Raw genomic sequence first — 18,047 nt, 5'->3', positions numbered from 1 at the left:
TGGTCAGTTTAAAATTAAAATCAGACACCACTCTGAGCAGCAGGACCACACTTTCCACAGAACAACTGTGTCAACTCTTGAAACTGTGCCTGCAGTCAACCTACTTTACATATGGGGAGCAATATTATAGGCAGAAACATGGGTGTGCTATGGGGTCTCCAGTTTCTCCTATTGTTGCCAACCTGTACATGGAGGAGGTAGAAAAGAGAGCCTTGACGTCCTTTTCAGGGACACCACCAAGTCATTGGTTCAGGTATGTTGACGACACCTGGGTTAAAATTAAATCTCAGGAAGTCCAACATTTTACTGACCACATCAACTCTGTGGATAAATACATCAAGTTCACACGAGAAGATGTAAAAAATGGCAGGTTGGCTTTCTTGGACTGTGAGGTCTCAGTCTCTGATAGAGGACATTTGCAAACTGAGGTGTACCGCAAACCCACCCACACAGACCAGTATTTGCAGTTTGACTCCCATCACCCTTTGGAGCACAAGTTAGGAGTCATCAGGACTCTTTATCACAGAGCAGACAGCGTCCCCACTAGCTCAGGAGCCAGGCAGAAGGAGAAATCCCACACAAGACAGGCTCTAGAGCAATGTGGATATCCTAACTGGGCCTTCCTGAAAGCAGAGAAGAAACCCAAACAGGACTCCAGTCAGCCAACAGGTGAAAAGGAGGAACCCAGACCCAGACCAGTGGTCATTCCGTATGTTGAGGGAGTATCAGAGAAACTGAGACGTTTATTTTCTAAACATAACGTCCCAGTGGCTTTTAAACCCCAAAATACATTACAGCAAAGACTGGTTCATCCCAAAGATCCAGTCCCCCGGCACAAACAGAGCAATGTTGTGTATGCTGTTCAGTGTCAGGAGGGCTGTGATCAGTCTTACATCGGGGAAACTAAACAGCCACTGGCCAAAAGGATGGCCCAGCACAGAAAATCAACATCATCAGGCCAGGACTCTGCGGTCTACACTCATCTCCAGGCCAGCGGTCACTCTTTCAGGGATGAAGATGTTCACATCCTGGACAGAGAGGAACGATGGTTTGAGAGAGGAGTAAAGGAGGCCATCTTTGTGAAAAGAAACCGTCCATCATTAAACAGGGGTGGAGGCCTCCGGGTTCAACTGTCCCCCTCTTACAATGCTGTGATTGCTAGTATCACTCAGCCCTCTGTGAACAGTAAACAGCCATCAGTGTGCTAATGATCCATTGTTAGGCTGATGGTCCTTCTTGAGCATGTGATCAGCTGGTTTTGGTTGTCAGCTGCAAAACTGGTTAATCCACTCTAAGAAGGTGCTATTTAAGAGTCTGAGCTGAATACAGCACCTCAGACTGAGGAAGTCTCTCGGACGAGAGACGAAACGTTTCTACATTTTTTTTTTATTTTTTTTTTTTGTTGATTTGCTTTGTTTTGTTTTTTTGAATGTCCAGAGGACCAGATTTAACTTTTTTAGACCCCCTACAATAGTTTAAAACCTCAGCCCCAAGCCATTTTTGGACCGACAATTCTGAAACTTGGTTAACATCTGTATCTTTTCAGGACCTATGAAGAAGTCTCTTGGAGCCCTGGTCCAAAGCCAACAGGAAGTCAGCCATTTTGGGTCAAAGGGTAATTTTGGGGCGTTTCTAATTGTGAATTTTAACGAACTCCTAGGAATTTTGAAGGATTGCCTTCAAACTTGGTTGATATGCCTTTAAGATTTTGGAGAGTAAAAGTTATCTAAAGCTTGCGTTTTCATATATGGTAAAGGGGCGTGGCCACGCCTCAAAGTTTTGCTTGATGCCATAAATTTCCAAACACTATAACTTTCACATTGAAAGACCGAAATGCCCGAAACTTGGGATGACTCATCCCTGTTGGATGACTGACGATCCACCATGTCATATTTTGACGTCATCAAAGCCCCGCCCCCTCAGAACAGGAAGTCTCTTTTTTAACTAGGAATGTTCCCTCTTTGACACCATTGACCTAATCAGGATGATCCTGTGTTAGACGACAGATAATATGGTCTGACTTGATTTAAAGCGCAAACTGTTTTTGCTTGAGGATGTGGGCGTGGCGAATTAAGAAGTGATGCCGTTGCAATACGTTTGGCTCTAAATTACACAGATTTCAGCTGAGGTACAACAAAATCGCTATGATCGATCATTATCCGCCCCTTGAACAGGTATCCATGATAAGTGGCCAATAGCCTCCACAGCGCCACCTACATTATTCCTACAGTTATAGCTCATTGATACAACATCTGCTCTGCACCAGATTTATTGTGCGTGATCATTGAGGACTTTTAGATACATTGATATTGTGGTTTAACATATGACTCTAGTGCACCCCCTAGATTATTCCAACAGTTATATCCCAATAACTGATACATCATCCTATCCGCAACAAATTTTTGTGCATTATCTGTGAGCATTTCTAGACACATTGGTGTTGTTGTTTAACATTTGACTCGAGTGGGCCCCCTACATTATTCCAAAAGTTATATCTCTGTGATATATCATCTGATTTGAACCAGATTTTGGATGCATCATTAGTGAACACTTATGGACACATTGATATTGTTCTTTAACATTTGACGCAAGTGCGCCCCCTACATTATTCCAAAAGTTATATCTCAGTGATACATCATCCAATCAGAACCAGAGTTTTTATGCATAATCAGCAGTGGTGGAGAAAGTACTCGAACACTGTACTTAAGTAAAAGTACAAATAAACAGACAAAAATGTACTCTAGTAAAAGTAGAAGTACCACATTAACATTTTTACATAAACGTAAATAAGTACTCGCTTTTAAAATACTTAAAGTATTAAAAGTAAAAGTACTTGCTAAATGTATTACCTAATGCAATGGTCTACAGTATCATTAAATGTGCCTACTGTATGTATATTTCCTGTAATACATTAATAGTCTTGAGCCATTTCAATGAACAATGCTGCAGATAATACATGTTTTTATTGTGTTTTCTCTGTGACACAGTTCACACTTGGACTTATGATTCTGTGCATCAGAATTTCAGGGGTGACATTCATAGTCAAATATCATCCATACATCCATCCATTTTCTTCCACTTATCCGGGGTCAGGTCGCGGTGGTAGCAGCCTAAGTAGGGAGGCCCAGACTTCCCTCTCCCCAGCCACTTGGTCCAGCTCCTCCGGGGAAATCCTGAGGTGTTCCCAGGCCAGCCGAGAAGCATAGTCCCTCCAGCGTGTCCTGGGTCTTCCTCTGGGCCTCCTTCCGGTGGGACGTGTCCAGAGCACCTCACCAGGGAGGATTCCAGGAGGCATCCTAAACAGATGCCCAAGCCACCTCAACTGGCTCCTCTCGACATGGAGAAGCAGCGGCTCTACTCTGAGTCCCTCCCGGATGATCGAGCTTCTCACCCTATCGCTAAGGGAGAGCCCAGACACCCTGCGGAGAAAACTCATTTTGGCTGCTTGTATCCGAGATCTCGTTCTTTCGGTCACAATCCAAAGCTCATGACCATAGATGAGGGTAGGAACGTAGATCGATAGGTAAATTGAGAGCTTCGCCTTTTGACTCAGCTCTCTCTTCACCACAACAGACCTGTACAGCGCCCGCTTCACTGCAGACGCTGCACCTATCCGCCTATCGATCTCACGTTCTATTTGTCCCTCATTCGTGAACAAGACCCCAAGATACTTGAACTCCTCCACTTGGGGTAGGACCTCCTCCCTGACCCGGAGAGGGCACTCTACCCTTTTCCGGCTCAAGACAATGGCCTCAGATTTGGAGGAACTGATCCTCATCCCGGCTGTGTCGTACTCGGCTGCGAACCACTCCAGTGAAAGGTGTAGATCACGATCTGATGAATCCAACAGGACCACATCATCTGCAAAAAGCAGAGACGCTATCCTAAGGCCACAAAAACGGATCCCCTCAACACCTTGGCTGCACCTAGAAATTCTGTCTATAAAAGTTATGAACAGAATCTGTGACAAAGGGCAACCTTGGCAGAGTCCAACTCTCACCAGGAAAAAGCTCGACTTACTGCCGGCAATGCGAACCAGGCTCTGACACTGGTCATACAGGGACCTAACAGCCCGTATCAAAGGGCCCGGTAGCCCATACTCCAAGAGTACCTCCCACAGGGTTCCCCGAGGGACACGGTCAAACGCCTTCTCTAAGTCCACAAAGCACATGTAGACCGGTTGGGCAAACTCCCACGCACCCTCCAGGACCCTGCTGAGAGTGTAGAGCTGGTCCAGTGTTCTACAGCCAGGACGAAAACCGCACTGCTCCTCCTGAATCCAAGGTTTGACTATCCGACGGACCCTCCTCTCCAGATCCCCCGAATAGACCTTACCAGGGAGGCTTAAGAGCGTGATCCCCCTGTAGTTAGAACACACTCTATGGTCCCCCTTTTTGAATAGGAGAACTCTATGGTCCCCCTTTTTGAATAGGGGAACCACCACCCCGGTCTGCCAATCCAGGAGAACTTCCCTCGATGTCCACGTAATATTGCAGAGTCGTGTAAGCCAACACAACCCTACAACATCCAAAGCCTTAAGAAACTCGGGGCGAACCTCATCCACCCCTGGGGCCCTGCCACCGAGGAGCTTTTTAACACCTCGGTGACCTCAGCATCAGAGATTGGAGGGCCCGACCCAGAGTCCCCAGGCTCCACTTCCTCAGTGGAAGACATGCCGGTGGGATTGAGGAGGTCTTCAAAGTATTCTGCCCACCGACCCACGGCATCCCGAGTGGAGGTCAGCAGTACACCACCCCCACTATAAACAGTGTTGGTGGTGTACCACTCCCCCCCCCCCCCCCGAGACGCCGGATGGTGGACCAGAGTTGCCTCGAAGCCGTGCGGAAGTCATTCTCCATGGCCTCTCTGAACTCCTCCCATGCCCGTTTTTGCCTTAGCGACCACCCAAGCCGCATGTCGCTTGGACTACCGGTACCCATCAGCTGCTTTCGGGGTCCCACTTGCCAAAAAGGCCCAATAGGACTCCTTCTTCAGCCTGACAGCATACCTGACCGATGGTGTCCACCATCGGGTTTGAGGGTTGCCGCTGCGACAGGCACTGACATCCTTGCGGCCGCAGCTCCGGTAAGCCGCCTCGACAATAGAGGCACGGAACATGGCCCACTCAGACTCGATGTCCCCCACCTCCCCCGGAACATGTTCAAAGTTCTCCCGGAGGTGGGAGTTAAAGCTCTGTCTCACAGGAAACTCTGCCAGACGTTCCCAGCAAACCCTCACAATACGTTTGGGTCTGCCAGGTCTGACCGGCATCCTCCCCCACCATTGGAGCCAACTCACCACCAGGTAGTGATCAGTTGACAGCTCCGCCCCTCTCTTCACCCGAGTGTCCAAGACATGTGGCCGCAGATCAGATGAGACGATGACAAAGTCGATCATCAAACTGCGGCCTAGGGTATCCTGGTGCCAAGAGCACATATGGACACCCATATGCTTGAACATGCTGTTCGTTATTGACAATCCATGACAAGCACAGAAGTCCAACAACAGAACACCACTCGGATTCAGATCAGGGGTGCCGTTCCTCCCAACCACACCCCTCCAGGTCTCACTGTCATTGCCCATGTGAGCATTGAAGTCCCCCAGCAGAACAAGGGAGTCTCCAGGAGGTGCACTTTCCAGTACCATCTCCAAGGACTCCAAAAAGGGCGGATAATCTGAACTGCCGTTTGGTGCATAAGCACAAATGACAGTCAGAACCTGTCCCCCCACACGTAGGCGGAGGGAGGCCACCCTCTCTTTCACCGGGGTGAACCCCAACACACAGGCACCAAGATGGGGGGCAATAAGTATGCCCACTCCTGCTCGGCGCCTCTCACCGGGGGAATCTCCAGAGTGGAAGAGTGTCCAACCCCTCTCAAGGAAACTGGTTCCAGAGCCAGAGCCATGTGTAGCTGAACAGATGCTGCGAAATATTCATCAATTAAAACGGATTCCTCATTTTTCTGGACTGAATAAAACGTGCATTGATGTTAATGAAATGCAAACGTGAGACGTCATTTATCTTTGACCCATCAAAATGAATGCGGTCATTTATTTTACAGAATCAAAGATTAACATCAAACATTTACATTAATTTGGCAAAATATGAAAATAACAACATAATTAACAGCTTTACAGGTAGTGAGAAACAACGCGGCGATTGTTTCCACTCTTCAGCAGATCAGCAGACATTAATGAAAACTGTACAATTATGATCAATTATCCACACGGCGGTGGATGAGCACTTTACACAGACATTTCTAAATTATCTGGAAGGATTTCTACTTGAGAGAAGAATTTAAAGATGGAAAGATGGGAGTTTAAAGGGAGTAAAAGATGGTATGTGAGGGGAAGTGTTCACCAGAACCAACACTCTCCATCAGAACCCAGCTTTCCTCGGTACGCTTTGGTAGGAAACTTGACTCATTACCTTTCTGAAGATTAATCAGCAGATATGGAGGTCCAGTTAACGCTACCTGTCCAGCGTCTCCATAGGATGGCTGTGACTCGTCCCAAGTAGTGACGAGATTCCGTCCGACACCAGCTCACCTCAGCAAGTGGAAAGTGTTATAATCCCATGAAACTCGGAAGAGCTCTGTGGTCATGTCAGGGTCTTCCCGGCTCCCAGCCAGACCCAACAGAACTTCACAGAACTGAGAACTGGGCAAATCCAGAACTGGCTCCCACAGCAACTGCACAGCACTAGGACATATCAGAACTCCTAACTCCGAGAACCAGGAAGTACCAACATTTTTAAAGAGCTCTTTTCCCGGTTCATTTGGGAGTCTTCCCATTGGTCAGTACCGACCAGACAGGGGTGTGTTTTGTGACGTAAGAGGTTACTAGGAGTCAGAAAAAGCAAGAATTGTTATGGAACAGGTTAAACTGTTCTCAGAGACAGAGAGAGTTTTGTTTTGGCGAGTTTGGAAAACATGCCAACTCTACGTCTGAGAGGATGTAAACAAGACAGTTGTTCCAACACATGTCTGCTTCGACTCCTGACCTTGAAAAACGCACACTTGCTCATTCAAAGACAGAAATCAGAAAATGCATAAAAATCTGTAACAGACCTTAACATGAATTCTAACTCTGCATAAGCATTAAAAATCATTACACTGTTTCACAGTTAATAAAATTGATTAGTTCACTGCAACATCTAAAATGGTTTGAACTAAGACACTTTGATTATCAACATTTGTAAAATAGTAATGATAATAAAAAGAGAGTGTTCTTTCACTTGATTTTCAAGAAGGAAAGTCTCAGGATGGGTGAACCTGTATTTCTGGATTCAAATCAATGAAATGACAGTTTCTGTCCCACAAGGTTCTTAAGGTCAAGGGTTTTGACCTTAGGCTTAGTTTTGACATCAGGTTAAGTTCACTACACATGCCTAGAGGTGAGTCCGACTTTTTCAAGCCGGAACCTCTCAACCTTACACACCAGCTCAGGCTCCTTCCCCATCAGTGAGGCGACATTCCACGTCCCAATAGCCAGCTTCTGTAGCCGAGTATCAGACCGCCAGGGTGCCCGCCTTCAGCCACCACCCATCCCACATTGCACCCGACCCCTTTGGCCCCTCCCATGGGTGGTGAGCCCATGGAAAGGGGGACCCACGTCTCCTCTTCGGGCTGTGCCCAGACGAGCTCTATGGGTAAAAACCTGGCCACCAGGCGCTCGCCCGCGTGTCCCACTTCCAGGCCTGGCTCCAGAGTGGAGCCCCGGTGACCCACGTCCGAGTGACGGAACATCAAGTCCATTTCTTTTTCTCATCATAGGGGAGTTTGGGCTGCACTTTGTCTATATAATTATATTTGTCTATATAATTTTCTTGTAATTTTCAAATCATATGTTTTTTTTTTATTGTCTACTGTTGTACTGATAAATATCTCCTGGAGGGTAAACTATATCTCGGCTGCAAGTATCAAGCTACGAAATCCTTCATTTTCTACAACTGATAGTGTTTGGTCATTAATTACAATGAAGTTTAGCAACTTCTCGGTAAACATTGGAGCTTCGGGGCTTCAGCGATGTCTTCGTCTTGTTCAATCCAAAGCAGGCAGCCTGATTTCGGTCAGCCGCGCTCAGTTTGCCCCTCCTCAGAGACGAGAAGATTTAGCGGGGCAGCTTGGATTGGATCGGTGCATCTCTACGAAACATCAGTTCTCATTAACAGCAATCAATTGACGAAGTCCTCTGGATGGGAGACGAAACATTTATTGACTTAAAGAAACAGGTCCAGATGACATGATTTAACAATTTTTGCTTGTCTTGCATACTTCTGAGCGTGGTGGTTCTTGAAGCACTGACTTCAGCTGTACTCCATTCTTTGTGAATCTCCCCCATGTTTGGAATGGGTTTTGTTTTACAATCCTCTCCATGATGCAGTTATCCCTATTGCTTGTACACTTTTTTTCTACCACATTGTTTCCTTCCCTTCACCTCTCTATTAATGTGCTTGGTCACAGAGCTCTGTGAACAGCCAGCCTCTTTAGCAATGAACTTTTGTATCTTGCCCTCCTTGTGCAAGGTGTCAATGGTCGTCTTTTGGACAACTGTCAAGTCATCAGTCTTCTCTATGATTGTGTATTCTACAGAACTAGACTGAGAGACAATTTAAAGGCCGTTGCAAGTGTTTTGAGTTAATTAGCTGATTAGAGTGTGGCACCAGGTGTCTTCTATATTGAACCTTTTCACACTTTTCAAATTTTCTGAGATATTGAATTTAGGGTTTTCATTACATGTTTGTTATAATCAAAGTCAGAGATTTGTCGTTCGCATCACATGTGGTACATGTGGTGGAACAAGATTATGCACTCACGGTCCCAGCTATATCCAACAATAAAATGTAAAAGAAAAACTATTAGGTATTTTCTCTCGTACCCAACAGAAAAAGAACCAAACAGGACAAAGTAAGGTTTATTGGCCAACGTTCCTTGCAAGGGGGAAATCCACCTCTGGTCTGGAACCAGAGGTGAACTCCAAAGCCTTGCTGTTAGAACTGTTTTTTTATTTGGTAAGAGTGACACATAAGTGTTTGGCTTGGAACACTCTTTTGATCAGAACAAAACATCTTGTACAGGTTCTGACACCGTCTGTATCAGTTGAAATAATAATAATATAATAATAATCATTTTATTTAAAAAGCGCCTTTCATGACACCCAAGGACACTTTACAGTAAGAACAAAGATCAACAGGAATAAAGAATATAAAATACATAAAGAATATAAAATACATACAGAATATAAAATGCGTAAAGAATATACAATACATACAGAATATAAAATGCGTAAAGAATATAAAATACATACAGCAGAGTTAAGGAAAAGCGAGTCTAAAGAGATGTGTTTTCAGAGCAGTCTTGAATATAGAAAGAGAGGTGGTGTTTCTTAAGTCAGGGGGTAGATACTTCCAGAGATGAGGAGCAGAGCAGGTGAAGGCCCTTCTCCCCATGGTGGAGAGGCGGGCAGAGGGTACATGGAGGTGTAGTGAAGAGGAGGATCTGAGAGAGCGAGAGGGGATGGAGATGTGTAGGAGGTCAGATAGGTACGGAGGGGAAAGGTTGTGGATAGCTTTAAAAGTGAGAAGAAGAATTTTGAAGATGATGCGTGATTTAACCGGGAGCCAGTGGAGCTGCTGCAGGACTGGAGTGATGTGGTTATAGGAGGTTTGAGTGATGACACGGGCAGCTGAGTTCTGGACCAATTGTAGCTTCTGGAGAGATTTGTTGGGGAGGCCATAAAGAAGGGAGTTGCAGTAGTCAATCCGAGAAGTCACAAGACTGTGAACAAGGATAGCTGTGGAGCGGGGTGTGAGAGAAGGGCGGAGACGGTTAATATTTCGGAGATGGAAATAGGCAGACCGAGTGACGTTGTTGATGTGTGAAGTGAAGGAGAGAGTGGTGTCGAGGATGACACCAAGACTCTTGACCTGAGGCGAGGGGGATAGCAGGGAGTTGTTAAGGGGGTTGAGAAGATTTTCTGATTTTGAAAGAGAGTTTTTGGTACCGATAAGAATGATTTCTGTTTTGTTACTGTTTAGTTGTAGAAAGTTGTTGGAAAACCAGTGATTTAGCTCATTGAGACAGTCGGTGAGGATGGAGGGTGGGTGGGTGGAGTTTGGTTTTGTTGATAGGTAGAGCTATGTGTCATCAGCATAACAGTGAAAATGGACACCAAATTTACGGAAGATGTGACCTAGAGGAAGGAGGTAAATGATGAAGAGGAGGGGTCCGAGGACAGAGCCTTGGGGGACACCCGTGGAGACGGGGGAAGACTGGGAACGAAAGGATTTGAGCTGAATGAATTGAGTGCGGTCAGAGAGATATGATTTGAACCAGTCTAACGGAGTACCCGAGATGCCAATGGAGGTTAGTCTGTTGAGGAGGATAGAATGACAGATTGTGTCGAAGGCAGAACTTAGATCCAGTAAAATGAGGATAGACAGAAGAGCAGAGTCAGCAGCAAGAAGAAGGTCATTAGTTATTTTTATTAGAGCTGTTTCGGTGCTATGGTGGGGGCGAAAACCAGATTGAAACTTCATAAATGTTATTGTTGGATAGGTGAGAGCGAAGTTGACTAGCAACAGCTTTTTCAAGAACTTTGGAAATAAAGGGCAGATTAGAGATTGGACGAAGATTACTTAAGTTGGTAAAGTCAAGACCTGGTTTCTTGATGATGGGGGTGATGGCCGCAGATTTGAAAGCTGTGGGAACAATGCCAGAGGTTAAGGAGGAGTGGATGATGTTAGTGATGATGGGGAGCAGAGATGGGAGACGGGATTTAACAAGAACTGTGGGAAATGGATCGAGCTGACAGGATGAGGACTTAGACTTGCTGATAATGTCAGCAATGTCATCAGCAGAGGGGAGGGAGAAGACAGAGAAGGGGAGGGAGGGAGGGAGGGGGGAGTTCAACATAGATGCTGGGGGCGGTATTTGGTCCAAGGTGTTTATGAATTGAAAGAATCTTTTCATTGAAATAAGACATCAGAGAGTTGCAAAATTCTGTGGAAACCTTGTGAGAGGGTAATGAGTTAGGAGATGAGACTGAACGGTTAAGGAGAGAGAACAAAGTCTTTGAATTGCCAACATTGGAATTGATGATGTCAGAGAAGTAGCTGGATTTGGCTTGAGAAATACTGTCCTTATACTGGATGACGTGGTTCACATAGAGTTCCTTGTGAATTGAGAGACCGGATTTCTTATAGAGTCGCTCCAACCTCCGACCTTTGGATTTCAGAGAACGGAGTTCTGGAGTGAACCAGGGTGCAGAGTTGGAGAAGGAGACAGACTGGGTTTTCAGAGGAGCGACAGAGTTAAGAATGTTGGTGAGGCTGTTATTGTAGAATGTGACAAGGTCATCTGGGTTAAAAGAATTGAAGGTGAAGATGGTATTATTAATATGAGACAAAAGAATGTCATGGTTGATATTCTTAATATTACGGAAGGAAAGAGTGCGTTGAGGTTTCTCTGAAGAAAATTTAAGATTGACACTGAATGAAATCATGAGGTGATCAGTAAATGGAAGTTCATCAAAAGAAAAGTTAAGAGGAGAGAGTCCAGAGCAGCATAATAAATCCAAAGTGTGGCCCTTAATGTGGGTTGGAAAGTTAATGAGCTGCTGGAAGCCACAGCTGTCGAGGCAGGATGTGAAGTCTCTGGTGAGGGGGTTGTTGTCTTCATCCATATGAATGTTGAAGTCTCCAAGCAGAATAATGTTGGGTGAAAGAGCTGAGAGATGGGCGATTAGAGCAGCAAAGTCATTTATAAAAGAGTTGTTGATTTTGGGCGGACGGTAGAAAGTGGCAACAATGGTGGGGGTAGGGCCGGAGAGTAGACACACAGTGTGCTCAAAGGAGGGAGAGGGAGGTGTGTGAACCAGCGTGACCTTCCAGTTCTCGCGGTGAATTATCGCGAGACCTCCTCCGCGGCCGGACTCGCGGGATTTGGCCATGTAAACAAACCCCGGTGGGGTAGATTCATTCAGGTGGAAAAAGTAATTTTGTTGTTGCCACGTTTCTGTTAGACAAATAAAATCCAGCTTACGGTCGGACATTAGGTCTTGAATAAGCTGACCTTTTCCAGTGAGTGAGCGAACGTTCAGAAGGCCTAACTTTACGGAGGAGGAGTTGGTAGCGACCGGAGCATTAGCCGACCGAGCTAGGCTGGCTAACATGCTACTACTGTTAGCGGCCCGAGTATTGCGGCGTATAGAATGGTGAGAGTCAGACCAGATGGAGTTTATGGGGTTAGACTTGTCAGCGTGGAGTCTACGGCGGGAGCCACGGTGAATGTATCTCCGGCGAGGATGGAAGGCAATGTCCTGAAGAGGGAGCACAGGTGGCACGGCTGGTAGGAAACGAAGGCGAAGGAGCTCGACCGCTGAGTAATGGAGAAGACCAGACGCCGGGTGGTGGTGGATGAGCAGCAGGAGAGTCCAAACCAGAGCAGGCAGCAGGTAAATCCTAATGAACCGCATGGTTGATATTGAGACGGATCAGAGACTTGGAGTAGGGAAAAGGCAGGAAGGACTGAATAAAACAGAAAAAAGCACGACGAGCAGCGGCAACCAAGATGCGCCAGCGTTCGCTCACCGGAAGTAATAGTAATAAGATCTAAGATATGAACTAAGAAAAACATCAACTAAATAATACACTAAGCACTAATAGAATAAAAACATTACGTCCAACGGCAGCACAAACATGAGTCTGTGTGAGCAGATGAGCACGCGTGATCAACATAATCATCAACATGATCATCAACATAATCATCAACATGATCAACATAATCATCAACATTAAAATAAATTAACATTTGAAATATATCAGTCTGTGTGTAATGAATGAATATAATATAAAAGTTTCACTTTTTGAATGGAATTACTGAAATAAATCAACTTTTTCATGCTATTCTAATTTTATGACCAGCACCTGTATGTAACAAAGACAAAGGTGCCTGCTCTCCATGCAGATGCAGCACCATCATTTTCCAAAGGGCTGTTCTTACTGATATCAACCTGGAGCTCACTGTAGATAATTATTTTTGGGTTGAACTAAATATAGCTTAAAAGTAAAAGTTTATTTTATTTACCTGTATCATATTTTGGTAAATCATGGTGTGTCACCACTGTTTGCTTAAAAAAATAATACAAAAAAACAACTCAGTCATTCTAGGGAGTTGAACAAAGTGCTTTCACACGTAAGTGCAATGCTACAACCACCACCTAAACACATTTATGTCTGTCTTTATGTAAAAAAAAACAACATTCCTGAGTTTGTTCCCTATTTTGGTATATAATTATAACGACAAATATAGGTTTGTTCTTGCAAGATAGATAGACTTAAATATATTTACACGCAAAAAAAATTTAAATCAGAAAACAAAATAATTTAGAAAATGTTCATGCAACTGAAGCTGGGAAGGGGAAAAGGTGGGTTCAAACTTCAAAGACTATTTTTATGTAAATAAATAAAAAGATAGCTGTGCAACTCTGAGTTCTGGTCCAGGACCTGAACCATGTTCTCTGTTCCATCAGGAGCTGATCTCTCAGGCAGGCCCAGACCCGGGTCAGGACCCGTCCCACAAGGAGCGAGTGCGTCAGTACTCAGAGATGTCCTTGCAGGGCATGCTGTTGGAGAAAGGTTGGTGTCGTCTGGTTCCCCAGCTGCTGCAGTCCAGTGAGCACGACTACAGGGAGAAGGTGGGCTGATGGACTTATCTGAAGCTGATCAATGATCCTATTAAATACACTCACTAATGATTAAAGTTCATCATCCAGAAGGACACACAGACGGACAGATATATGTATATTGTCCTTGAACGTTTAGCAAGTAATGAAATTAGGAGTGCAGCTCCCTCTGGTGCTTACAAAGCCAGAGGAAGAGGCGCTGTACATCTGCCCACTGTAATTATGCCACATCTGATTGGCTGTAATGTGGTCCATATGTAGACCATTGAGTGTCAGATTTATCAATGGGCACCAGAGAGACCAGCCATGTGTGGCCAGCCATGGTGTTCATCTGAGCTGACAGCAGTCGCAGTCATATGACATTACTTGATTAAAGTATTTTACTGAAATGAATCATTGTTGGGTCATATTTGATCAATAATTGTGAAGTAGAAGGAAAATAATTCATGGTTTAACATTTTTCACAAAACAGAATAAGTCTCAAAAGAGTGCCATTTGTATTCACACCTCTTTACTCTGAGACCCCAAACTAAATCCAGAGCAACCAAAAGCCTTCAAAAGTCACCTAATCTGTCACCAGAGTATGTAGTTTAATCTCGGTATAAATCCAGCTGTTCTGTGAGCCTCAGAGGTTTGTTGCAGAACATTTTGGCACTTTGCCACTGTCTCAACTGTCTCATTGGTTCTGCAATGCACCATGCCAGTTAAGGGCCTGCCCACTGCCGGTACCTACCCCAATTCAGCCCAGTTCATGGTTCAAAGCTTGCTGCTCCAAGGAGCTGATTTTGATCTATGCAGACAGCAGCCGTTGATCGGCCAGCGGCGTCACTGCATGACTCGCCCAGCAAAACTGAAGACTACATCCATCCAGCTATTTCTTCTCTGATTGTGTTGAGTGTGTGCTGTTTTTGCTAGTTTCTGCTATGGAAGCTCCAAAGATAGTGCTGTGGACCAATGAAGACGTACAGACATTCCTAACTCTTTCAGTTGATGTTAGGATTCAGCGTGAATAGGGGGAGTGGTGGCATAGAGGTCAGAGAAGGCCTATGATCGGAAGGTCACCAGTTCGACTCCCCGGACCAACAACATAAAAATATGGGTGGGAAAGGTGAGGCACCCACACCTGCTTCAACCCTCATTTCCCCCGCTTTGGGCCTTTGAGCAAGGCCCTTAACCCCCACCATCTGCTCCCCCGGGCACCCTAGACAGCAGCTCCACACAGAGCGCTGTGGTAGCTCGGTGGTCTGTGGTTGTTTCAGGAAGGACGTCTGATGTAAAAACAATTGCCAAGTTGGCGACTCCTCAAAAAGGGAGATGCCGAAAGAAGAAATTAAAACAAGTTAGGATTCAGTGTGAGCTGGATGACATCACAAGAAATGAGCACATTTACAGAGAGATACTGGAGCTGACGGTGCAGCACGGATACACCTAATTTTATAAACAGTGTCAGGATAAGCTAAAGAAATTGAAGTTAGATTATAGGGTGATTAAGGACCACAACGGGCAGAGCGGCTCGAACACAATGACCTGTTAAGATACCGCCCACTTTGCATTGATGATCCCACCCACCATCCTAACCCTCCAGCAGAAAAAAGGATTCCCCAGCTGGAGTACCTTCCAGCACCCTCGCTAAACATTTCAAGAAGACTTGGTGCCCTGAACTACCATTTAGCGTGTAAGAACAAACAACAGTCAGAGCCCATCCCCCCACCCGAAGGTTGAGGGTAGCTACCCTCTAGAGTCCATCCATCCATCCATTTTCTTCCGCTTATCCGGGGTCGGGTCGCGGGGGTAGCAGCCTAAGTAGGGAGGCCCAGACTTCCCTCTCCCCAGCCACTTGGGCCAGCTCTTCCGGGGGAATCTCGAGGCGTTCCCAGGCCAGCCGAGAAACGTAGTCCCTCCAGCGTGTCCTGGGTCTTCCCCTGGGCCTCCTTCCGGTGGGACGTGTCCGGAACACCTCACCAGGGAGGCGTCCAGAAGGCATCCTAAACAGATGCCCAAGCCACCTCAACTGGCTCCTCTCGATGTGGAGAAGCAGCGGCTCTACTCCGAGTCCCTCCCGGATGATCGAGCTTCTCACCCTGTCTCTAAGGGAGAGCCCAGACACCCTACGGAGAAAACTCATTTCGGCCGCTTGTATCCGAGATCTCATTCTTTCGGTCACAACCCAAAGCTCGTGACCATAGATGAGGGTGGGAACGTAGATCGATCGGTAAATTGAGAGCTTCGCCTTTTGACTCAGCTCTCTCTTCACCACGACAGACCTGTACAGCGCCCGCTTCACTGCAGACGCTGCACCTATCCGCCTATCGATCTCACGCTCCATTTTTCCCTCATTCGTGAACAAGACCCCAAGATACTTGAACTCCTCCACTTGGGATAGGACCTCCTCCCTGACCCAGAGAGGGCACTCTACCCTTTTCCGGCTCAAGACCATGGCCTCGGATTTGGAGGAACTGATCTTCATCCCGGCCGCATCGCATTCGGCTGCGAACCGCTCCAGCGAAAGCTGTAGATCACGATCTGATGAAGCCAATAAGACCACATCATCTGCAAAAAGCAGAGACGCAATTCTGAGGCCACCAAAACGGATCCCCTCAACACCTTGGCTGCGCCTAGAAATTCTGTCCATAAAAGTTATGAACAGAATCGGTGACAAAGGGCAACCTTGGCGGAGTCCAACTCTCACCGGGAACAATCCCGACTTACTGCCGGCGATGCGGACCAGGCTCTGACACCGGTCATACAGAGACCTAACAGCCCGTATCAAAGGGCCTGGTACCCCATACTCCCAGAGTACCCCCCACAGAGCCCCCCGAGGGACGCGGTCGAACGCCTTCTCCAAGTCCACAAAGCACATGTAGACTGGTTGGGCAAACTCCCACGCACCCTCCAGGACCCTGCTGAGAGTGTAGAGCTGGTCCAGTGTTCCACGGCCAGGACGAAAACCGCACTGTTCTTCCTGAATCCGAGGTTCGACTATCCGACGGACCCTCCTCTCCAGAACCCCCGAATAGACCTTACCAGGGAGGCTTAAGAGCGTGATTCCCCTGTAGTTGGAACACACTCTACGGTCCCCCTTTTTGAATAGGGGGACCACCACCCCGGTCTGCCAATCCAGGGGAACTTCCCCCGATGTCCACGCAACATTGCAGAGTCGCGTAAGCCAACACAACCCTACAACATCCAGAGCCTTAAGGAACTCTGGGCGGATCTCATCCACCCCTGGGGCCCTGCCACCGAGGAGCTTTTTAACCACCTCGGTGACCTCAGCACCAGAGATTGGAGGGCCCGACCCAGAGTCCCCAGGCTCCGCTTCCTCAGTGGAAGACGTGCCGGTGGGATTGAGGAGGTCTTCAAAGTATTCCGCCCACCGACCCACAACATCCCGAGTTGAGGTCAGCAGTACACCACTCCCACTATAAACAGTGTTGGTGGCATACCGCTTCCCCCCCCCCCCCCCCGAGACGCCGGATGGTGGACCAGAAACGTCTCGAAGCCGTGCGGAAGTCGTTCTCCATGGCCTCTGCGAACTCCTCCCATGCCAGAGTTTTTGCCTCAGCAACCACCCGAGCCGCATGTCGCTTGGACTGCCGGTACCCATCAGCTGCTTCCGGGGTCCCACAGGCCAAAAAGGCCCGATAGGACTCCTTCTTCAGCCTGACAGCATCCCTCACCGACGGTGTCCACCATCGGGTTCGAGGGTTGCCGCCGCGACAGGCACCGACAACCTTGCGGCCGCAGCTCCGGTAAGCCGCCTCGACAATAGAGGCACGAAACATGGTCCACTCAAACTCAATGTCCCCCACCTCCCTTGGAACATGTTCAAAGTTCTCTCGGAGGTGGGAGTTGAAACTCCGTCTCACAGGAGGCTCTGCCAGACGTTCCCAGCAAACCCTCACAATACGTTTGGGCCTACCAGGTCTGACCGGCATCCTCCCCCACCATCGGAGCCAACTCACCACCAGGTAGTGATCAGTTGACAGCTCCGCCCCTCTCTTCACCCGAGTGTCCAAGACATGTGGCCGCAGATCAGATGAGACGATGACAAAGTCAATCATCGAACTGCGGCCTAGGGTGTCCTGGTGCCAAGAGCACATATGGACACTCTTATGCTTGAACAAGGTGTTCGTTATTGACAATCCATGACGAGCACAGAAGTCCAACAACAGAACACCATTCTGGTTCAGATCAGGGGGGCCGTTCCTCCCAACCACACCCCTCCAGGTCTCACTGTCATTGCCCACATGAGCATTGAAGTCCCTCAGCAGAACAAGGGAGTCCCCAGAAGGTGCACTTTCCAGTACCCCCTCTAAGGACTCCAGAAAGGGTGGATAATCTGAACTGCCGTTTGGTGCATA

General features: G+C 47.1%; 1 protein-coding gene across 1 annotated transcript in view; it reads left to right on the top strand.

Moving 5' to 3' along the window:
* sil1 (SIL1 nucleotide exchange factor) overlaps positions 1-18,047 on the top strand; it is a gene marked incomplete at its 5' end in the record, with an annotated part of 81,949 nt that overhangs the window by 61,271 nt on the left and 2,631 nt on the right. Inside the window, 1 exon segment of the mRNA XM_037675130.1 lies at positions 13,534-13,698. Coding sequence (XP_037531058.1) covers positions 13,534-13,698 — 165 coding nt within the window.

This window comes from Nematolebias whitei, chromosome 4, assembly GCF_014905685.2.
Source record: "Nematolebias whitei isolate Nwh7 chromosome 4, NemWhi1, whole genome shotgun sequence".
Lineage (NCBI taxonomy): Eukaryota > Metazoa > Chordata > Actinopteri > Cyprinodontiformes > Rivulidae > Nematolebias > Nematolebias whitei.
The sequence above is the reverse complement of the archived record's forward strand: the minus strand, read 5'-3'. Positions and strand labels throughout refer to the sequence as shown.